The sequence below is a fragment of the Ochotona princeps genome, chromosome 17 (assembly GCF_030435755.1).
Source record: "Ochotona princeps isolate mOchPri1 chromosome 17, mOchPri1.hap1, whole genome shotgun sequence".
In the NCBI taxonomy this organism is placed as follows: domain Eukaryota; kingdom Metazoa; phylum Chordata; class Mammalia; order Lagomorpha; family Ochotonidae; genus Ochotona; species Ochotona princeps.
In genome coordinates this window covers 21,799,920-21,823,157 of record NC_080848.1, presented here as the reverse complement: position 1 = coordinate 21,823,157, position 23,238 = coordinate 21,799,920, and the positions used below count along the sequence as shown (strand labels likewise).

At 41.5% G+C, this 23,238-nt stretch overlaps 1 protein-coding gene across 4 annotated transcripts in view; it reads left to right on the top strand.

Moving 5' to 3' along the window:
• SPAG9 (sperm associated antigen 9) overlaps nt 1–23,238 on the top strand; it is a 124,076-nt gene that overhangs the window by 80,683 nt on the left and 20,155 nt on the right. For all 4 annotated transcript variants that reach the window (XM_058676475.1, XM_058676476.1, XM_058676479.1 and 1 more), the window contains 13 exons: nt 2,710–2,831; nt 10,467–10,524; nt 12,267–12,419; nt 12,906–12,957; nt 14,381–14,511; nt 16,328–16,384; nt 17,340–17,513; nt 18,763–18,892; nt 19,528–19,617; nt 19,836–20,003; nt 20,761–20,932; nt 22,309–22,527; nt 22,786–22,981. In XM_058676475.1, coding sequence (XP_058532458.1) covers nt 2,710–2,831; nt 10,467–10,524; nt 12,267–12,419; nt 12,906–12,957; nt 14,381–14,511; nt 16,328–16,384; nt 17,340–17,513; nt 18,763–18,892; nt 19,528–19,617; nt 19,836–20,003; nt 20,761–20,932; nt 22,309–22,527; nt 22,786–22,981 — 1,722 coding nt within the window. The remainder of the gene's footprint in view (nt 1–2,709; nt 2,832–10,466; nt 10,525–12,266; nt 12,420–12,905; nt 12,958–14,380; nt 14,512–16,327; nt 16,385–17,339; nt 17,514–18,762; nt 18,893–19,527; nt 19,618–19,835; nt 20,004–20,760; nt 20,933–22,308; nt 22,528–22,785; nt 22,982–23,238) is intronic.

Genomic DNA, 23,238 nt, shown 5'->3' with positions numbered 1-23,238 from the left:
TGCCCAACCTGGTCTTCCCCAAGCCCCAGCTCTCAGGCTACCCAGCAGGAGCAATGGCCCAGCATTGGAGTCCCCTCTCCTTGCCTACCTGGCTTGCCCACCTACCCCCAGTTTTTGCATGTGCTGGTGAGTGCTGCGCCCCAGTCTGGCATGGCCCATCTCATCTTGGCATTTGCCGACAGGTATTGTAGCCTGGTCCAGCCAGGTCTGCCCCCAGTTCCAGCTCGTCCTGGCAGGTACTACCACCCAGACCGGCATAGTCAGCCCCCAGTTATGGCCCTAATATGAACTGGCTGGTACTGCAGCCTGACCCAGTCTGTCCTGCACCCCATCCAGGTTCTCAAATCTGCTAGTGGGTGTTTTGAACTGTCCCAGCCAGGCCACCCCCAGGCATGAACCAAACATGCCTGCAGGTACTTCAACCTGGCCTGGTCTAGACTGCTTCTTGCCTTGGTTCTTGCACTCAGTTGCAGGACTGCACCATGACAAAGGAGTTTCTGAAGCTCTTGTATCAGGTGTCCTCCCAGTGGTAGATCTCATGCACACCAGTGAGTCCTTGGCCCTGGCTGACATAGTCCACCTCTTGTCCTGGCAGGAACACAGGCCTTGCTCAACTGGCCCACACCCAATCCGGTTCTTACTGTAGGGTGTTACAGCTCAGCCACACCTGGTCCATGCCCTGACGCAGCTCCTGTGACCCAGTGGGAGCTGAGTCCTAGTCCAGCCAATTCTGCACACACTGGCTCTCACAAGCACCGGTGGATGCTGGAGTCCAGCCCAGTCTGGCACACCCCAGATCCAGTCTATACTCATGCTGAGGGAGACTGTAGCCATGTCCAGTCTAGACCACTACCCCCAATTCCGGCTCTTGTGCTCACTAGTGGGAACACAATCTAGGCAGGGCATACCCAACCAGGCCTGTTCCCAGCCCAGATTTTGTGCATGCCAGTGGTTGCTCTGACTCAGCTTGGCATAGCCCATTCTCCATCTTGACCTTTTCCTTTGAATGCTGTGGCCTGCCCCGCCCCACCCCTAGTCCCAGTTCTTGCTGGTGAGTGCTACAGCCTGGCCCTGGCACTGGCCCTGGTCAGTTTACTCCAGTCCCTGACTCATGCAAATTGGTAGGTATGATAGCTTAGCCTGGCATGCCCTGTATTCCAGCCTTGCCTCAGCACTTGCCGGTGAGCTAAGATTGCCCTGGCCCTACCTGAATCACCCCCTTCCAAAACCAACCCACACATATGCCAACAGGTGGAGCCACCCTGCCCGGACTGACCCAACACCCAGGCTTGAATCACATGCTCACCATCTGTTGATTTACTCCCTAAAAGGCCATACCAGCTAGGACTGGGCCAAGCCTAAACCAGGGTCTTGGAACCTCATTTGGGTCTTCCATGTAGATGGCAGGGGTCCAACAACTTGGGCCATTTTCCATTGTTTTCCCAGGTGTATTAGTAGGGAGCTGGATGTGAAACAGAGCAATTAGGACTTGAACTGTTGCTCAGATAGGATGCTGGCATTCCAGGCAGTAAATTAAGTAGCTAGCCACAATGTCAGCTCCAAATAGTTAATATCATTGCTATGGATACTGACTGTTTGAATCCTGCTGCTTTCATTGCTAAATGATCTTGGCAAATTCCTTAACCCTGGGCCCAGCGTGGTGGCCTAGCGGCTAAAGTCCTTGCCTTTGCATATGCTGGAATCCCATATGGGCACTGATTCCAATACCTGCAGCCCCACTTCCCATCCAGCTCCCTGCTTGTGGCCTGGGAAAGCAGTCGAGGACGACCCAAGGCCTTGGGACCCTGCACCTGTGTTGAAGACCTGGAGGAAGTTCCTGGATCCTGACTTCGGTTTGGCACAGCACTGGCCGTTTCAGTCACTTGGGGAGTGAATCAGGGGACAGAAGATCTTCCTCTCTGTCTCTCCTCCTCTCCGTGTATCTGACTTTCCAATTTAAAAAAAATAAATAAATCTTAAAAAGAAAATTCCTTAACCCCTTTGGTTTCTTCCTCTATTAAAACAAAAGAATAGCAACATTTAATGTATTCAGCCTTTCAAGTAGACACAAATAAATATCTTATAACTGGAGAACTATCAACACCACTCGAGCACATATCTCAGAGCATGCCCCACATCCGAGACTTGGGGTGGGCGGGAAACCAGGTGGGGCTTCTCCCTCAATATCCCCCTTTACCTCAGATACATGATGGAAACAATATGGACATAATAGCATTACCCACTTTCCTATCCCCCTGAACCTTTTTTTTTTTCTTCTTTTTCCTTTAACTGTAATTAACTATGTAAAAATTGTCAACAACAATACAATAAAAAGAAAAAAAAATCTTTAAAAAAAAAAATCTCTTACAAATTAGTACTTGTAGAGTAGTTAACGGTGAGGCCCAAGTGTGGTTTATATGAAGCATTCAGACCCGTGCCTGGTGCAGAGCAGAGTAACAGCCTTCATGGTGTTTGTTTGGATCTTACAAGAAAAATATTTCTGCAACTTCAGGAGTATTTGTCTCCATGGAATTTAATGGGAATTTCTTGAGAAACTGTTGAGAAATGTTATAACATTATGTTTTATAGTAAATGTAATTTATAGGTAAGAGATTCCTATGTATCTTAGTGCATGATATATATCATATACTGTGAGAAAAAAAAGTCTTTCTAATGTGTTGATTTGATTTTGTTCTTTTTATTTCATAGCACTCCCACCAAAGGCATAGAGAACAAAGCTTTTGATCGCAATACTGAATCTCTCTTTGAAGAACTGTCTTCAGCTGGCTCCGGCCTAATTGGAGATGTGGATGAAGGAGCTGACTTACTAGGTATGACAGGTCATCTAAGGAAGTATGAAACTGGCTTAAAAATACATTTTTTTTTTAATGGCTTACTTGAAACTTGCGTTAAAATGTTCATGCTGCCCCATGATGTGTGGGGTAAAGTGTACTTTACATGGTTACTGAAGACATGTCCCTGAAATCATGAAAATTTTAAATGAAAATATCTGTACTAGTACAATTCCCACTATAATTTGAGAAGATACCACTCACAAGGAGACACATTGAAAAATAATTGGGAATGTATATAGGAGTATATATTGATTGATACTTCCTTGCTTTAAATTTTTTGCATTAAATTCTGTTGACTTTCGTTAAAACAAAACTTTAAAGTTTATGTTAACACATGGTTTTAAAAAAGCACATATGTCTCTACCACTTTTTACCTGGGTGGCCTTTGCCCCATAACCTTTATTGACCTTAGTTTCTCATTAAGTGAAGGAATTAGACCCTAGTGCAACGGGTCCACCATCTGCAGTTTATCCGCCAAATCTAGCTCACTTCCTGTTGTGTAAATTTTTATTAAGACACAGCTACCCTGATTTGCTTACTGGTCTGTAGTTTTGCTTTTGCCAAAACAGAGCTGAGTAATATGCAACACAGATCATATGACTCGTGAAACCTAAAATGTTCACCTTCTCTGACCCTTGACAGAGTGTTTGCCAACCTTCTCTCTAGGTGATCTCTGAAGTTCCTTTCAGCAGCAGTTACATGATTCTGACTTGTGTGAATTAGTTTTGCTGTACCTTTCTAATAACTTTAAGATCTTATACAAATTAAGAACCATAGAGATTTAGAAACCTATGCGTTTGGAATAGATATTGAATTCAGTCTAGAAAATTCTACCAGTATAATTACAATGCAAAGGTACTGCTCTCTATAGTGGATTGACATTGTCTGCATTAATACATATTGCATTTATTGATTTCCAGTTATGTTCTTGACATCAAAATTTTTTTTTTTTGTCTTTTATATTTCTTTATTCATTAATTACATTGTATTACGTGACACAGTTTCATAGGTACTGGGATTCTCCCCACCCCTCCCTGCACCCTTCCCTCATGGTGGATTACTCCACCTTGTTGCATAACCACAGTTCAAGTTCAGTTGAGATTCCCTCTTTGAAAGCATAAACTAAACATAGAGTCCAACATCTTATGGTCCAGTCAAGTTCCTTGGCTTCTTGGGGAGACCCTGTCTGGTCCGGGGGCAGAACCAGCAGAGTAGCATCCCGATCAATTAAAAGCTCCAACATACCATCAGCAAAAATTTACATCATTATGGAATTAATTGATACAGTATTGAGTAACCAATATGTTGAAAACAAATGTGATTTCTTTTCTTTTTTTTTTTTTTTTTGAATTAAAAAGTGTATTTTTTGCCCAAGTTCTATCTAAATGTAAGAGAAATTGGAAGTGATTATTCCTATGTAAATATAATGAGACCCCCACCATTAATGTTTCAGTAAAACATTGAAAGGAATTGAATGCATTACATTTCTGAAGGAGGGTTAGGAAGAGTTATTTCTCCCAAGCTTGCCAACTAGAGAGAGCTTCATCTCTCTCTCATTCCCCAGATGCTCTGAACCAATGAGTCTAAGATCAAAAACCAGGAATTTAATTCACACCTCTCACATAGCAGTGAGAGTAGCAGAAATCAAATTATTGGAGTCATTACCATAATCATTGCTTTCCAAGGTGAACGTTAGTAGGAAGCTAGAGCCAGAGATGGAATTGGGAATTGAACCTGAGCAATCCAATGTGGGATGCAGGTTCTTAAACACTGTAATCAAAGCCTACCCTAGAAATGTTCCAATTTTTGTATTGAAATATGCATTGTAATTTTACTTAGCATCAAAGTATGCAGAATTTTTTAAAAATTTGATTGGTTTGTTTGAAGAAATTCACTTCCTACCAAAAAATAAAATAAAGTGACTTCCTAACCAAATTGAGGGGCAGGTGCCAAAAAATACTATAGGAATTAAAACAATTCTTAATTGAATTTTAAATTGAATATACACATACAGTTCACTCTTCTTTCTATGCATAGCTTTTTGTGTTTTGAAAAGAGCAATAGTTCTTTAACTACCATTAGAATCGATATGCATCACCCCCCAGGTTTCTGTATGTTGCTTCTTTGTGTTAACCAGAGTAAAGCTGTTGTGTGTGTGTGTGTTTCCAGTTTTACGTATTTATTTGAGAGACACCCAGAGAGAGCTTCGATTCACTGGTTCACACCCCCTCCCTACCACCAGAGAGGTCTGCAGATGGCCAAGGGCTAGACTGAACTAAAGCTGTGACGTCATTCCAAATCCAGGTTCCTACATGGGTGGCCATTCCTGATGCTTCTCTGTGTGTGTGTTAGTAAGAAGCTAGTGTCAGGAATCCAAGCCAGAGCCGAGTACTGAGCCCAAGGCACTATGATAGGAGATGTGAGTATCCTCACTGGTTGGCCAAACATCTGCTCCTACATTACTTTATTCTTTTTAAATGTATTTATTAATTTTTATTGGAAAGGCAGAATTACAGAGAGAGGGAGAAATGGAGAGAAAAATCCTTTACCCACTGGTTCATTCCCCTGACAGTCTCAACAGCTGGAGCTAAGCTGATCTGAAGCCAGGAGTCAGGAACCTTGAGCCTTTGCCAAATCTCCCACATGGGTGTAGTGTCCCAAGGCTCTGGGCCGTCCTCGACTGCTTTCCCAGGTCACAAGCAGGGAACTGGATGGGAAGTGGAGCAGCTGGGATACACACCGGTGTCCACGGGGTTGCTGGTGCTTACAGGCAGAACATTATCTTGCTGCATCACCATGCCAGCTTCTGTTTCTTGTTCTTAATAAATAGTGGAAATGAAAGCATCAGAATTTTACTTTGAACTGTTTTTGTGGTTAGTATTCTTTGTACAGTGCTTGATTCAAAGGGCACAACTATTTGTAAGTGCTGGATGGCTGATTAACTCTTCGGAAGAAAAGAAAGATTTGGGTTAGCAATCCTGAATAAAACCTTTGTCTTTCTCTGCCTCTCAAATAAATAAGTGTTACAACAGAAATAGTCTCCAAGAAACTGTTGAATTTATCTGGACAATAAGATGCTGGACTCTATGCATGGTACATGCTTGGAATGAAAGAATCATGACTGGATTTGATCTGTAATACTGCAGCAAGATGGAGGAATCTGCCAATGGGGGAGGACACACGGGGAGGGATTGGGGGAATCTCAGAGCCTGTAAAAAAAAAAAAAAAAAAAAAAAACAGAAATAGACTGTGACTTGCTCATCCAGTTTGCATATGCTGACATATTTATCTCTAGAATATTACAGATTTTAATATGTAACCCTCAGTGTAATACCTTATACCTATGTGAATACTTTGAGCCAAAGATGATGAGATTTCTGAGGAATGTATTTGTTCCTTGGCCTCTCTTCTGTGTGCATTTCAGGGATGGCTATTGAGGTCATCCGAAATGGAATTACATTTCGACTAATGAAATTGTTCCCCAAGGTTCTCTAATTGCCGTTGGTTTGAATATTAAATATAGTCTACTTTTATAACTCTGTTCATTTTTCTGCTTCTTCTGTTATTCCAAGATACAAACTTCTTTCAGTCAATGTAGATACACTCTTACCTAGCTTATTTTTTTTTTCTGATTTTGATGATTTATAAAAGATAATACCAGTAGTTTGGCTTTTGTCTTGACTGGTGTATCATCGGTTGACTTTCTTCTTTCTCTTAATTATTTTATGTATTTTTAACTTCATTATCTCTGCTCACTTCTGCCTATTGTTATTTAAAACATGTTCAAGTCTTTTCTGTTTAAAAACTCCATCATCCTGCCAGCAGCCCTTCCCTGTACCACCTACAGTCAGTCACATGGATGAAAGGTTTATTATGTGCCAAGCATTGTTTTAGATACTGATGTGATCTATCAGTGACCCAAACAGACCTCCTGAAAGTTTGGCAGCTTTCATTCACAAGACTTCCCCAGCCCCTGTGCTTCCCTGTCCTGTTGTGATATGACATTCTTGCCCACACTCACCTTGCAACCTTCTTGTTGCTGTATGCAGTGGATCCTTCTGAGTTTCCTCGTGTGACTGCTTTAAAGCATTTGTCTTCAATGCTGTCTTTGCTGTGACATCTGGTTTGCCTGCATCCTTTTCTGCTTCTGACTATTCCATTATTTAGTCTTAATGAAATTCACTTCTCCATTCATCTTTCTAGTATCAGTGTTTCTGTTCTATGCCTGTTTAATTGATTGGGAAATCATGTTTAGTTTTCTCATCTCTTGGAAAACAAGACTAATCCTCCCAAGTTTAATCTCCTAGATCTTTTTTGATCCCTAGATTGCTTTTTCCAAACTGCCTGGATGTACACCCTGGAGCTGGTTTGTAGGGCTTTGCCTCTGATACACCTGCAGCTCATCTTTGTGGCCCTGTAGTAACACTGCTCTGGGAGCAGCAAATCATCATCCACTCGGAGCTCTGCGCTGGGCTGTCCTGCCTGCCCACACAGCCAGCCAGTCTGTGCTGCCTGGTGGTTCCCTCTGCTACACTTGATCTTAGGCAAGAGGCCAAGAATTTATCTTTTTCCCTTCTTAGTACAGGTTCATATTTATCCTTATTGTCTCTGCTTGAATGACATTTTTTCCCAGGAGTTCTGATGTGATCCCCTAATTTAAGTTTAATTGTCCCTAAAATGTGTTTTTCTGGCACAATGCCTTTCATGTCACTCTTCATAATTGACTCATTTTTAATGTACCTATTTTTGTGAGTATATCATAAGCTCAGGGTAGCTGAACGATTTTGTATTCAGTATTACACATAGCAAACAGCTAAGTGAATGATATTACAAGATATTTTTTAAGTTGTATGTGTTTATTTATTTTAAAAGCATTACAGAGAGAGATGGAGAGACCTTCCATGTACTAGTTCACTTCCCAGATGGCTACAGTGGCCAGGGTTGGACCAGGCCTAAGCAAGGAACTTCATCTGGGTCTCTCACATAGTTGTCAAGAGGGCAAACACTTGGACCGCCTTCCTCTGCTTTTCCCAGGTCATTAATGGGGAGCCTGATCAGAAAGAGTGTACCTGGGACATGAGCCAGTGCTTATGTAGGATGCCCGCATTGCAAATGGCAGCTTTACTTGCTTTGCCACAGTTCCGGCCTCACAAAGAAGCTCTCACGGTTTTGTTTCACTTCTAAATCTGTGATTCCTCATTTGCTGGGATTAAATATCCTTTCCAGAAAAATCTGTAAGATAACAATGTACATTTGGGAAAATATACAACATAAGTAGCTAAAATGGTGCACGCTTTCTCAAGTGATTCCCAGATAACTCTGAAACCCACTTGCGTTCCAAGCTTGAAAATCAGTGCTTTTTTTCGTTGCTTTTAATAAAGGTTTCAAATATAAGAGACCTAAATTTATGCTTAGTTTAAGAGGTAAGATCACTTGAAGCTATGTTGTTAGTGTTAATAATGAGTGACTTTTAATTGATACATCAAAATGAAAAATTTAGATAACCCTGTTGGTCATATAATTTATGTGCTAGATTTTAAGAGTACTCTTTACTGAGAATGTAAAGATTTAAAATACACTTTAGAAACTATAGAATGTTTCTAATACAGTACACATTTCAATTTTTTCCTATTTAACATTTACATTTCATTTAGTTAATGGTTCCTTTGTATCACTTCAGTTCCTTTATCACCTCCTTCTCATTTTAAAATAAGTTAGTTTCAGTTCTTGAAAGCAGTCTAATTGAGATTCTCATTCATTTTTCTCTTGGGCTGCTTACCCAGGGGAATATTCTGGTGTGTATGCTTTTAAATACTTTAATAGTATTGCTTTTTAAGCTAGGTATTCTTGGCTGCCATTCTCATTTAGTGCTTTCTCATGATTTAGTTCTGCTCAATTTGGTTTTTTTTGTTTGTTTGTTTGCTCTGAAAATGTACATTCAGCTTTTTTTGCTTATGACTGCTTGAGAGTTCATAGCAAATGGTTATTACACAAACTTCACCTAGTCCAATCTCTGTCTCTGTGGCTTTATTAGAAAGTTGACATACTATTCAAAGCAAATATCTTGCAAAAATTATGAAATTGAGAATCTGAAAATGTGCATACTGTGTTTTTTCAGTTAGTGTGGGATAGATATATAAAGATGGACAGATGATTAAATGTGGTACTATCATTTCTGATTGAATTGGCCTTTTTTTTTTTTTTTTTTAGCATATGTGTTAAAATTACACAGAAAATTGCAAGTTGTTTTTGTTTTAAATAATTTGCAGTGTTACCTTTTCTTTTAGAAAAAACAGTGATTGTGTGTGTGTTTAGAGAGAGGAAGAAAGGGAGGGAAGGAGACCGAAGTATTTTTGATACACCGGTTCACTTGTGAAATACATAAATGCAGCTGGGGCTGGGCCAGGCTGAAGCTGGGATCCTGGAACGCCACCCAGGTGCCCTCAGGGCTAGCAGGGGCCCAGGCACTTGGCCACCTCGTGGTGCTTTTCAGGAGCTGCTTAGCAAGGACTGGATGAGAAGTGGAGCAGTTGGGCCTGGGTCCTGAGCCTTTCTGAGATGCTGCACCATAATGCTGATGTTGGTGCTTTTGCTTTATGTAATTTTTCTCAGAAATGTTTCCTTCCTCTTTACTGGGTTATGACGCTGGATTGTAAATATTACAATTTCCCACCATTAGCTCCACAATTTCTTGAGATGAATGAGTAGTAGGAATTTTTGTTTCATCTTGTTTTTTGATCAGTGTCCACTAATGTTTCAGTTTCTTATGAGAAACAGCTTAAACAGCTTCTTTCTCCCTAGAGACCGCTGCTCCGGTCTCTGCAGTGAGTGTGCTTATCTTAGTGCTCATGAAGAGATGTTAAGCACAGTTCTATTAAGTGGCAACTGAATGTTGTCATTTCACCAGTGGCACTTTCCAGGATATTTGATGATGTTGGTTTGGGGTTTTCAGTCTAATTCAGTTTTTGTGTGTGTGTGTGAGAAAGAATAGTAAATCATTTTTTAGGTGTATATAAATAAAAACAGCCATCTTTATTTCTGTCTTTGGTACATCATTATACATTAGATCATTACATTGTGCCTCGAGATGTTTTCATGTCATGCATAAAACTTTATAGATCAGTAATCTGTTTTCATGCTGTTTCTTACATAAAACGTTTCTTGTTCTTTGTTTTTGCTTTACATGGAATGCATGGGCTTTAAGACCATAATTTCTTTGGTAAGGTTTCATCTGCCTTGGGGGTTCTGTCTTGTTTTGGCCTTGTTTCTACCTGTTTTCTATTAATAAAATCTAATTTTTTCCCTGAGTAATGCTACTTGTTACTATATTTAGCAGAAAAACCTTGATCATTCTGCAACGTTATCTATGAGAAATGAAATACAGGCTAACAGATAGAAGGAATTGACCGAAACACCTCACATGTTATTTTGTGCTGAATAATTATTTGTAATTTTTAGTCCATTTAACTAGATATAGCAAATGAAATCATAGGCAAAATAATTTGGTAAATAAAATTTAGAAATTAAAATTTGTGACTAGCTTATTCTAATGTAATTAAGTGTAATTTTTTATAAATTTATCTGCAAAATTTTATCATTTTCTTTTGATAGGAATGGGTCGTGAAGTTGAGAATCTTATATTAGAAAATACACAACTGCTGGAAACCAAGTAAGTACGCGTAAAATTTAAACAAGAAATGAAAAATACCAGATTTTCTTTTTGTACAAATCAAAATGCCTCATGAGTTTGACAGAATTAATGCAGTTGCCTTTCTCTACTGATTTACACACACACACACCAATAAGTAAGTAGTGGGACCCACATGGTCCTGATGAACAGGTATCATTGTTCCATTTTTTTGTAGAAGCATGGATTTGTATCTCCTTTTTCAAAGTACTGTAGAGATAGAGCTTCCATGTGCCAATTCACTCTCCCAATACCTGCAACAACCTCACGGCTGGACCTGGGATTGGAGCCTGAGTCTGGGAATTCAGTTCAGACCTCCCGTAAGGGATGCAAGGACTCACTTGTTGCCTCCCAGGCAGGCAGCTGGAATCATGAGCTGATGCTAGAGCTTGAAATCAAACCCGGGCACTCCAGGAGCAGATAGGCTTGTAACCACTGAGTCAAGTGCCTGCCCCTGATTTTCATCTCGTTCTCTGTGTGCTGCCATCCTCCATCCTCCGTCCCCAACCCCCACCAGCCCCTTGAGATTTGTCTGCTTTCTTAGCTTCTGTCTTGGAGTTTAAATATATTTATTTATTTGAAAAGCAAAATGATTAAGAGAAGAAAGCAAGCCAGAGCCATGTACTGGTTCACTCCCCTAAAGCCTGCAGCAGCCGGCCCGGGCCAGCCTGGAGGTAGGAGTTGGGGAATCCATCTGGGTCTCCCATGTGGGGTAGCCGCACCCAGGAACTTGGGCCATCATCTGCTGCCTCCCAACAATGTTGGCAGGAAGTGGACCAGAAATCAGAGGCAGGACTGGATTCCAGTAACCCTGCTATGGGCTGAGGGCATCCCAAGCAGTAGCTTAATGTGCTGCACCACAGCTCCTGCTCCTCAGTACAGGCGTTTTGGTCTGTTTTTACCACAGAGCTTTGATGAACAATTTGGGTACAATTTGTGACCCTGGAGTCCTTAAGTACACTGAGTGTTGGTTAGTGGAATAGGTCCTCAGTCTTTTGGAAAGCAAAACTTGTACCCTTACCAGTTTGCTGTGTGAGAGCAGCTTTGGGACAGCTGCGTGTTTCTGAGAGAGACAGCAACTGTGGTGAGGTCCTGTGTCTGCTATCCTTAAAAGAACTCAATCTTGAATTATTTTTTTTCAATTTCTTTCCGATTTAGACTTTGAATTAATTAGTAATGGTAATTGTATTGATTAATATATTTTCAGACTTAAAAGCTTAAGTTGTTTTATGACTGCTATATTTTTTTTTTTGTCTAAATTTTGTCTCTTCACTTTTATTTCTTATCCATATTTACCTTCTGGATTTATGTTTCTTGTTAAAATACATTTGCACATTTTTAGTTAGCATACATGGGTAATAGGTTCTGTGTATTTTTGTAATGAAAAATTATCTTACTTTGTTCCAATTCCTGAATGGGATTTTAACTGGGTCTGTAATTCTATGCTCTCATGTGCTGTTCTCAGCATTTTATTTATTTTTTTTTTTTTAAGTTTAATGTCTGAGTTTTTCTTAATTAGTAGTCTGTCTTGTTTTATCCATGTCTGCTTCATTAGTCAAGTAGGAAGAGTGAAAATATTGTGCTTTGCATTGTTTACTTACAAACAGCAATCAGAATGTCTTGAAAAACTTCTGTCACTGAGTTTTGTGATTGTATCTAGTCTACAAAGGAATAATCTGAAAGATAGTATTTGTAATGATGTGCTTGAAATATGTATCTCCTAGAAATGCTTTGAATGTGGTGAAGAATGATTTAATAGCAAAAGTGGATGAACTCACCTGTGAGAAAGATGTGCTACAAGGGGAGCTGGAGGCGGTGAAGCAAGCCAAACTGAAGCTAGAGGAAAAGAACAAAGAATTGGAGGAAGAGCTTAGGAAGTAAGTTTGAGCTGTATTGTTCTAAACCAAGCTGGTGTTGCCAGTGTGGGCCTTGAGGGCTACAGGCAACTCCTGAGATGGATGCCCTGAACCCTCCAGGAAGGGCCAGCAGCTGCCTAGGAGAGGGCGAAGTACCCCAGAGACGGCCTCTGCTATGAGTGGATCCTACGTTTACCAGTTTGACATCCAATTGTTACCATGGTTGGTGTCTGTCATGATGGGGGAAAAATTAGAGTTGTTCAAACACTTTCATTCTGAAAATAAGGACCAAAAACATTCTTTTCCTTCTCCAAGCTTGCTTTATTGTTTGTTTTCTGGAAGCAGTGCCGCAATAGCATTTCTAAAAATCAAAGGCTGTCAATACCTTGTTTGGCAAAATAAAGCAAATCCTTTAGTGGTAGTTGACCTATTCTTGATTTTTAGGAAGGTTTTTTGGTTTTTTAAGTTGAGCTTAATTCAAATAATTGTTTTCTTTTTTCCCCTTAGAGCTCGTGCAGAAGCAGAAGATGCAAGGCAAAAAGCAAAAGATGATGATGATGTAGGTCTACAATTTTGGACTTTTCTTTTTTTTTTTTTAATAAAGATTTATTTTATTTTATTATTTGAAAGGAAGATAGAAGGAGAGACAGAAAGAAAGATCTTCCATCTATTGTCTCACTCCCCAAGTGGCTGCAGTGGCTGGAACTAAGCCAGTTTGGAGCCAGGAGCTTCTTTGGGGTCTCCCACTTGGGTACAGGGTCCCAAGGCTTTGGGATGTCCTCAGCTGCTTTCCCAGGCCACAAGCAGGGAGCTGGATGGGAAGTGGAGCAGCTGGGATACAAACCCACACCCACATGGGGTCCTGTTAGTTGCAAGGCGAGGATTTAACCACTAGCCTATCAGGCCAGGCCCTGAACTTTTTTTTTGCTTAGCACATTTTGATAAATCAAAAAAAAAAAAAAAAAATTCTAGCGATCAAGCATTGAATATAGTACTACAAAGATTTTATTTGTTTGAGTTATATCATCCTGATTTTCATTCTTAATGTTTTGTCACATGTTGTATTTCTTGAATGCCAGCCGTTATGATTTTTGTTTGAGAGATTAAGTGACAGGATGATTCACTCCCCACGTGCTGTACAGCCAGAGCTGTGCCAGAGCGAAACCAGAAGCCCAAAGCTGCTTCTGGGTCCTCCTCACAGATGCAGGGGCCCAAGCTCTGGGGCATTCTCCACTGCTTCCCCAGGCCTTTAACAAAGAGCTGGATTGGAAGTGAAGCAGCCAGGATTCAAACCAGCAGCCATGTGAGTGTAAATGTCACGACACCTACTGTACCACAGTGCTGGTCCCGCTTTATTATTTTTCTGTTTTTGGGGGGGATGGTGTTAAATTTTATTTCTTAGAAAGGTGGAGTTATAGAGAGAAGACGTCAGAGGATTTTCATTCACTCGTTACTTCTCAAATGGCCTCAGTAGCCAGGGCTGGGCCAGGCAAAAGCTAGGAACTTGGGACTCTAGATCTCCCACATGTGTTCTGACACTTTCCCAGAATCATTAACAGGAAGCAGGATCGGAACTGGACCATCTAGGACCTGACCCAGCACCAGTATGGAATGCCAGAATTGCAGGCAGAAGCTTAACTCTTTGTGCCATAGTACCAGCCCCGCTTATATTCTATATTCAGAGAATAATCCTGGATCCAACACAGTAGCCTAGTAACTAAAGTCCTCACCTTGCATGTGCTAGGATACCATATGGCACCAGTTCATGTCTGGACAGCCCTGCTTTCCATCCAGCTCCCTGCACCCATGTGGGAGACCTGGAAGAGGCTCCTGGCTTTGGTTTGGCTCAGCTTTGGCCATTGTAGCCACTTAGGGAGTGAATCAATGAGCGGAAGATCTTCTCTGTCTCTCCTCCTCTCTGTATATTTGACTTTCCGATAAAAATAAAATAGATTTATAATATCATCTTTTTACCATTCTAGAGTGATATTCCCACAGCACAAAGGAAGCGGTTTACCAGGGTAGAAATGGCCCGAGTTCTCATGGAGAGGAACCAGTATAAAGAAAGATTGATGGAGCTTCAAGAAGCTGTTCGATGGACAGAGATGATTCGGTTTGTATGAGAAATACTCCAGTGTTGTCCACTCTTGTTTCTTGAATATTCCTTTGTTCTGAGCTAGAGTCTTGCTTTGGAGGTCCAAGCCTCTTCCTCTAATTGCTAGGACAGACTTTCAGAAGTCACACATGGAATCAGTAAAGGAATGTGTTAGCAATGGTCTTTCTGTCCTGTGTGGAACCTTGGAGGGTGCTCCCATGACTGGTTATTTAGGAATGATGACCATTTATCAGAAGATTATATAAAGTGGCTTTATTTTTGCAGTGTGAGGAAAGGAAAACATTTCCTAAGTGTCACAGGGAACTAACATCTTATTGCTCAGTGTCTTGCTGTGAAATATCCTGACTTGTTTTCCCACTTTCTGACTTTACAAAATGTGCCTTGAACCAGCTCGCTGTTAAGTCATACATAGTGCTGCCATCTACTGGCCATGTCTCAGCAGCGGTAGTCCTTTAAGAAAGCTCAGTTTGTCCCTTACAAGGTCATCCTGGCATGCAGTGTTGTGCAGTTGCTGTGCTTGCTGCTGCAGCAACTGCTGAGAAGGAAGATGAGAGTTCCAGTTTTTTATCTATTGGACCAAAAATTGTTCTGCTGAGTAGTATTTCCTGGAATTTAATGGAGATTAAGTAACAAGAATTAAAAACCGAAAGTGTGTAGGCTGGCTGTGCCTTTCACTGCCATTTTTAATTCTGGCAATCAAGTGGTAGTCAGTGAGTGAAAGGAAATGGTTAATTGCTTCTAACTCACAGTATATTATGAAACAGTATTGAGTTGTTAATCCATTTTATCCACTCCCCTCCCTAGTCATCGTTTCTGTGATAGAGGCTCTCAGATTCGTCCCAGCAGTGAGTTTACAGATGTGTTGTGAGGTTCCAGAGCGCAGCCTGTGGAGACCTCTACTCACATACAGGGCTTTGGGGCTGTTCCTTCCGTGGAGGTCCTGTCCCCATTTCCCTTGACCCCCGACTGCTGCAGCAGGAGGCTCTGTTCTTTCAATCTTTCTTTTTTCCTTTTTCATTTTGCTCATTTCTTTTATTATAGCTTCTGCTTTGTTTACTTCAAATTTTTAAAGAAAAAAAACCAACAACGCAGGGATTTGGGGCGGATGTTCAGTACAGCAGCTATGATACCACTTGGGACACCTGCATCCCATGGTGGGAGTTACCTGGGTGGGAGTCCTGACCTTACCTCCAATTCTAGCTCCCTGCTCATGTGTACCCTGGGAGGCAGAAGATGGTAGCTTACGTAGTTTTAGTAGAGGGAGCTCTTGGAAGAAGTGATAGTATTTATTTATCTTAGTGGTATGAGCTTTTTTAAAAAAAAATTTATTTATTTTTATTGGAAATGCAGATGTACAGAGAGGAGGAGAGACAGAGAGGAAGATCTTCCATCTGATGATTCACTCCCCAAGTGACCACAACGGCCATAGCTGAGCTGATCCAATCCGAAACCAGGAGCCAGGAGCTCTTCTGGGTCTCCCACATGGGTGCAGGGTCCCAATGCTTTGGACTGTCCTCGACTACTTTCCCAGGCCACAGGCAGGGAGCTGGATGGGAAGCAGGGCAACCTGGACATGAACTGGTAACCACATGGGGTTCTGGCACTTGCAAGGCCAAGACTTTAGCCACTAGGCTACCACTCCAGGCCCAGTGGTGTGAACATTAAGCAGATTGACTGACACATTGGGTCACAGTTACTACTTAATTTAATTGGTGACAGCTTTATATTTCATGAACTTCTTGGGTTCCTTATTCTTTAGATAGGAAGCTAGAACTCCTCGCTGGTAACATTTTTTTTCCCTCTTTTAATTCAGGGCATCACGAGAAAATCCAGCCATGCAAGAAAAAAAAAGGTCAAGCATCTGGCAATTGTAAGTAACCGAGGACGTTTGAGACAAGATTACAGTCAGAATTTGTTTTCAAGAATGATTTTTGTCCGCTGTAATTTAGTCCTATTTTTAAGATTGGGATGAAATAGCTAAACTGAAGTCTTTCTTCTTGACACGTAGCGTGCCAGCTCGGTAAGGCCGTTGCCCAGGACAGTCAGTGCTCTCGTAAGCTGCATCATGTTGCTTCTGCATCTGGTGGGCGCTGCCACCTTAGTGTCACAGCAGGCAGTCACCTGTGGAATTGATAGTTACTTGGATCCCCATTAAGTAATTCACTGATTGCTGCTTGTGTGTTTGTAATGAACTTGACCAAGATGAGAAATGTGTGTGTGGAGTTTGATTGGTATAGGTATGTGTTCATTATCTTCAAGGCAGAAATACTGGAGGTTCCCTGTGCTTACCCTTTTTTAGTGAATCTGCTATTTAGTGAAAGTAGCAAATTTTTAAAAGTAGACATGCAAATAATTATTTTCAAATATTTCAAATTTTAATATGTCAGTTAATAAATATGCAACATTTTAGCATGGTAATATGTGTTCTAATAACTTTGTTAGAATAGACTGTTGCAAGAACTGGCTTACTAAACTTTTGTTTAAATTGTCTAGCCAGAGATTGCTGTATTTAACACCATTCTTAACATTACACTAAACAGCAGCTGCCTAAAGGAACCATTTTATTAATTCAGTAGAAGTTTCCTCTGTTGCATTGTGGAAGCAGCTCATTGGGGAACAGGCCCGTGTCGTCCAGAGCTGTGGGTTCTCCTGTTTGGCTGTGTGAGCTACTGCTCAGGCTGCCGCGTGTGGCTGTGAACGCCCTGCCGCTTTCCAACCTGCTGCCTGACAAAAGCATCCTGCGACTTCCCCGAGTCTCAGACTCTGTGGGAAATAACAGATTGTTCTTTGCAGTGCACACGATGTCCACACACATTTTGTTTTAGTTTCAGCAGACTTTTCAGCTCTTCAAGTAACACGACCAAGAAGCCGGAGCCACCAGTGAATCTGAAGTACAATGCACCCACCTCTCACGTTACTCCCTCGGTCAAGAAAAGAAGCAGCACCTTGTCCCAGCTCCCCGGGGATAAGTCCAAAGCCTTTGATTTCCTCAGCGAAGAGTAAGCATTTTTCAAGCTGGTGATTTTTGCCCTGAATAAGTCAACAGTTCAGAATATTCTTGCTTCTTATCAGGTCATGTATAAAGATTCAGATAAATTTATAAAGAAACTGCTTCTGTCACTTGGCTATCTTTAAGTCAATTATTTATAGTTAAAACTTTTTATGAAAATTGCATTTTACAGTTTCCTAAAAAGACAAAAATTTGAATGCCCCATTTGTGTTGGTGTGACAACATTGATAAACATTAATAAAAATGTTAGTCTTACATAAGTTTCTATCCCAAACATTGAAACATTTCTCTTAATGCCAAAACCAAAGAGCTGGTTTCCGTCCTGGCTCTGCTGCTCATTAGATAACACCATGGGGGGCACATCTTCCTCTTAGAGCTTCGGTTGCTCTGCCTGTGAGAGAAGAATAGCCACCTATTTTAGAGATGGTAGTATTGTATTACAAATGTGTTTGACATACAGGTGGAGTTTTTAACCTTGGTATGCTTAGTAGGTCACCTCACAAAAATTTAAATGACCAAAACAAGAAAGATTATTTTCAGAAGTTTTTTTTGAAGATGTCTTTATTTTTATTAGAAAGGCAGATTTAGAGAGAGAGAAGGAAACACATAAAGAAAGATTTTTCATCCATTTGTTCACTCCCCAAATGGCTGCAATGGCCAGAGCTGAGCCAATCCGAAGCTAGGAGCCAGGAACCTCTTCTAGGTCTCCCACATAGGTACAGGGTCCCAAGGCTTTGGGACGTCCTTACTACTTTTCCCAGGTCATAAACAGGGAGCTGGATGGGAAGTGCAGCAGCCAGGACACGAACCAGGGCCCATATGAGATGCCAGTGCTTGGAGGTGGAAGATTAGCCAATTGATTCACTGTGCCAGGCCCTTTCAGAAACATGTTTGTAATGCATTTTATGCCATAGCTCCAAAGGTAATATTTGCTGAATGAACAAATTAGAAAGAGCCAACAATACTTAGGAATTTCTTCCTTCATGTGGCCTCTATCTGAAACCTAGTGGAAACATGATAGCTGACGGTTAAATTTAATGTAGTAGGCTGCCTCCTCAGCTCCTAAAGCTTGACCGTTGTCTCCACTGCACAGACGTAAAAGGCCAGCGCTAGTGACGAGTTGGTGTTTGAATAAGCCAGTTTGAATCATTTTGTTGTTGTTGTTTTTGCTCTTTTATTAAGATAGGTGAAGCTTTTGTTATGTTCACTTATTTAAGAAAGTAAATCTCTTTTTCTAGAACTGAAGCCAGTTTAGCGTCACGCAGAGAACAGAAGAGAGAACAGTATCGCCAGGTGAAGGCTCATGTCCAGAAGGAAGATGGCAGAGTGCAAGCCTTTGGCTGGAGTCTGCCGCAGAAGTATAAGCAGGTACCGTGGGGAGTGTGCTCGGACAGAGGGACTTGAGGGCGGTGTCCCCAACCTGCTGGACACACGGCTGGAGGATGGTGGCAGCTGGTGGCTTCCAGGTTGTTCCTAGGAGCTCTGGTCATTGGAATGCAATACCTGGAGTGTGTGGGTGAGAGGGCTCCACAGGGGCGTGGGAACCTTTTCTGCCCTGCATTAGCCAGAAAAGTTCTGTTTTAATATTTGAACATAGCTTAAAAAACAAACCAACAAGCAAAACAGCATGTTGCTCAGACGTTTTCCAAAAGCGTTAACATGGAGCCTTTCCAATTGTTGCCCTAAAGTTTAGCTCAGGTCTTCACGAGCTTTGCAGGTTTATACTCCCATGCTCCTGTACTCCCTAAGCCCCGCACACTCAGTATGTTTGTGTAACATGTACACATGCACTCACATGTATGTAAATTAGCATCTCTCGGCTGAGCTATCCTTTTCATTTTCTCTAATTACCACTTGGTTTCCTTTTGACAAAATCAACCTGGAATTGATTTTAAGGAGTGAATGGGTAGCATCTTGCTTGCGCACATCTCAGTGGTTCTGTGAGGAATTCACCTGGTGAGGCTTATCAATATGCCATTCTCTCCTCATGCTCCCATTACTAGGTAACCAATGGCCAAGGGGAAAATAAGATGAAAAATTTACCCGTCCCTGTGTATCTCAGGCCTCTGGATGAAAAAGATGCATCAATGAAGGTCAGTGCTTGTTCAGATGAAGGAAAGAGTTCCTAGATTCTGGATAGATACTTTTGTAAAACCAAACATGTTCAAATTCTATTACTCACTTTATAGTTTCAGACTGTGTCAAAGACCTGTACTTATTACTACTAATTGCCTTAAGAAAACATGAAAAATTAGAACCATTTCTAGAGCAAAAATGACTTAATGCCTTTTTTCTTCTCCGCTCTGATCAGCTGTGGTGTGCTGTTGGAGTCAACCTATCCGGTGGGAAGACCAGAGACGGCGGCTCTGTCGTTGGAGCAAGTGTGTTTTACAAGGATGTTGCTGGTCTGGAAACAGAAGGCAGTAAGCAGCGCAGTGCCTCTCAGAGTAGTTTAGATAAGTTAGATCAGGAGCTGAAGGTGAGTCTGCGTGAACGTTCGACCCCCTGGTGTGTGAGACTCTGTTTAATGCCTTGCTGCAAATTTTCCTGCTGAATCTAGGTTCAGACTGGGATTAGGTGTCCCAGTCTACTTTTTCCCTTTTAAGAATCAATCTGTTGTACTGTAATTTGCATACACTAAAGTGTATGCTTGAGATGTATACAATTCAAGGAGTTTGGGCAATGTATTTACCACCACAGTGAAAATACAGAGCTGTTTTATTGCTGGAACTACTTTTATTTATTTATTCATTCAGTTCTGTTATTTGTGTTATTATATTTGAAAAGCATAGAGTGACACAGACGGCTCCCTTACACTGACTTACTCCAAATGCCACAGTAGCTAGAGGGGCCAGGCCAAAGCCAGGAGCCTAGTCCATGGCTCCCATGTGGCTGGCAGGGACGCAGCTTCTGCAGCTGTCACCTGCTGCCTGCCAAGGGGCATATGAGCAGGAAGCTGGAGTCAGGAGGGGAGCCTGAGGCGCAGACCCAGGCCCCCTGAGAGGGGTACAGGCATCCTAAGCACTGAGCCAAGCTCTGAGCCCTTCTGTTCTGCTCTAACTGCTGAGTTTTAGTTTACCAATTCATACTGATGGGTGGTTGTATTTTTACTCTAATAAATAATCTAGAAATAACTATATGAGGTGGTATTGCCTTTTACTGAACTGACACAGCCTGATGAATATTTTCACACACATATGACTGCAGTCATTCACTTTCCTTACTTTGCTGTGCAGGAACAGCAGAAGGAGTTAAAGAATCAAGAAGAATTATCCAGTCAAGTCTGGATCTGTACCAGCACCCATTCAGCTACAAAAGTTATCATCATTGATGCTATTCAGCCAGGCAACATCCTAGACAGTTTCACTGTTTGCAATTCTCATGTTCTGTGCATCGCAAGTGTACCAGGTGAGAGTGAACGGCTACCACCTTGCTGCTTTCTCTTCCCACAGTCTTCGCCTCCTTCTAAGCAGGAACCAGTTTTGCTCTGGGAAATCTAGTTGTGCACCTTGCTGCCATGGAGTTTGTGTTGTAGTTGGGCAAGATTGAAAATAAACTGGAAGCCATTGAAAAGCAAGATATTTTCAGATATTGAAAAACACTGTGAAGGAAAGAAAACTGGTATTGTGATAAGATGCTGGGAAGCAGGCCTGCAAGCAGGGTCAGGAAGCCGGCTCTGTTCCCACCACACACGTAGTCTGACAAGGAACATTGTGCCTTCTTCCACCACCTCCACTGTGGCTACATCTGTCTCACACCTCCTGCCCTCCCTTACCCAAATGGGTCTGCAGCCCCCATCCCTTCTCATCTGTAATTAACATGAGAAAAATAAATAAGTATAAAAAGATACTGGGAGGCAGGGCAAGGATAATAAGCAAAGATCAAATTTTATGCTAAATATTATCTGATGTTAAAGTACCATGTTAAAAATGACTTTGTGACATATCTGTACAATGAAATACTATTCAAAGAAGAATGTTTTAATGGTTGTTTTTTTAATTTTAGTAGAACAAAAATATGAGATTTACTGTTCTGAATTTTTGTTGGCATAGCATATAGTGTTTTATTCTTGACTGTAGATGAAATTTCTGATAAGGGGTATTTGACAGGGGCGAATCTTAGAAATATACTAAGTGAAATGAACCAGACACAAAAAGACAAATTTGCCATGCTTCCATTTACGTAAACTAGAACAGGCAAATTCAGAGGCAAAAACAGGCAGGCATGTGAAGTGATTGTAATGGTGGTAGAGTTTAAAGTTGAGTGATGGGAAAGTTATTTTAAAGTGGTTAAAATAGCAAGTTTTGTTATATAGTTTTACAATAAAAATTTTAGTATAGCAATGAAAATTTTATATAAAACTTGAAAAAGGTTTGTCTTTACAAAGTAAATGCTTAATTTTTAAACATCTGATATCTTTAAGGATTTATATGTACTTAAGCTACAACAGTAGTAGCTAGAGGCCCAAAACTAATCATCATAATTTTCATTTGCTGACTTATCAGATAAAATTAGATAATTTTTTACTGCTGTATGGCTAGGGAGTTTATTCTGTGCACAAGTGCCATTTATAACCTGTTCGTGTCATTTATTGACATTTGCACTAATAGAGGTATTATTTCAGTGTTGTAGGTTAGTCTCCCATTTTGTGGAGGTTAAATAAGCTTAAAGCTGTCGTATTGATGATGTATTCAGCCAGCTGTGTGCCTTACCTGCCTTAGTAAAAATAAGTGTGTGTAGGAGTTTGCGTAGATTGTTAAAAGCAGTCTGACCTTGTTTTTCAGGAGCACGAGAAACGGACTACCCTGCAGGAGAAGAGCTCTCCGAGTCTGGGCAGGTGGACAAAGCATCTCTCTGTGGGAGCATGACAAGCAACAGCTCAGCAGAGACAGACAGCCTGCTGGGGGGCATTGCAGTGGTTGGGTGCTCCACGGAAAGTGCCACGGGGGCTGCTGCCTCCCCCAGTCCCAGCAGGGCCTCCCCGGTGGTAGAGAAAGCACCAGGTATGCCTGATTTTACCTGCACAGAGACTCTGGCCACCAGAGTGCCCTAGTGTAGACTTAGTTAACGATGCTAAAGTAGCAGTGACAAAAGAGCTTGGAAACATGCTGCAGTGTCTGTTAGATGAAATCAAGAATTCAAGGTCATGACGTACTGTGGAGGAAGGGACACCTCAGAGTAAGATTCTACAACAGGGATTTGTGTGGAGAAATTCACAGAGTGGAAAAACCCAAACTTGGAATGTCTTACTTGCTTTGTAGAAATGGAAGCAGAAAATACTGAAGTCGATGAAAATGTGCCAACAGCAGAAGAAGCAACTGAAGCCACGGAAGGCAATGCAGGGTCAGCGGAAGACGCCCTGGACGTCTCCCAGCCTGGCGTGTACACGGAGCACGTTTTCACAGATCCTTTGGGAGTACAAATCCCAGAAGACCTGTCTCCAGTGTATCAGTCAAGGTATACTAATGGGTTAGTAACTTAAGAAATGGAGGGAAGTACTCAAAAGAACCGATATAATATAGCAGCCGCACTGTTCCCACTCCGTGGTATCCCAGTGGTGGATGGTGAGCTGGAAGTTGTTTCTGCTTATTCCTGCCATGTCTTCTTGTTCCCACCTTTCGTTGTGTCTGTCTTCCCCAACATTTTTTTTTTTTAATTACCAGAAAGTCAGATATACAGAGAGAAGGAGAGACAGAGAGGAAGATCTTCCTTCC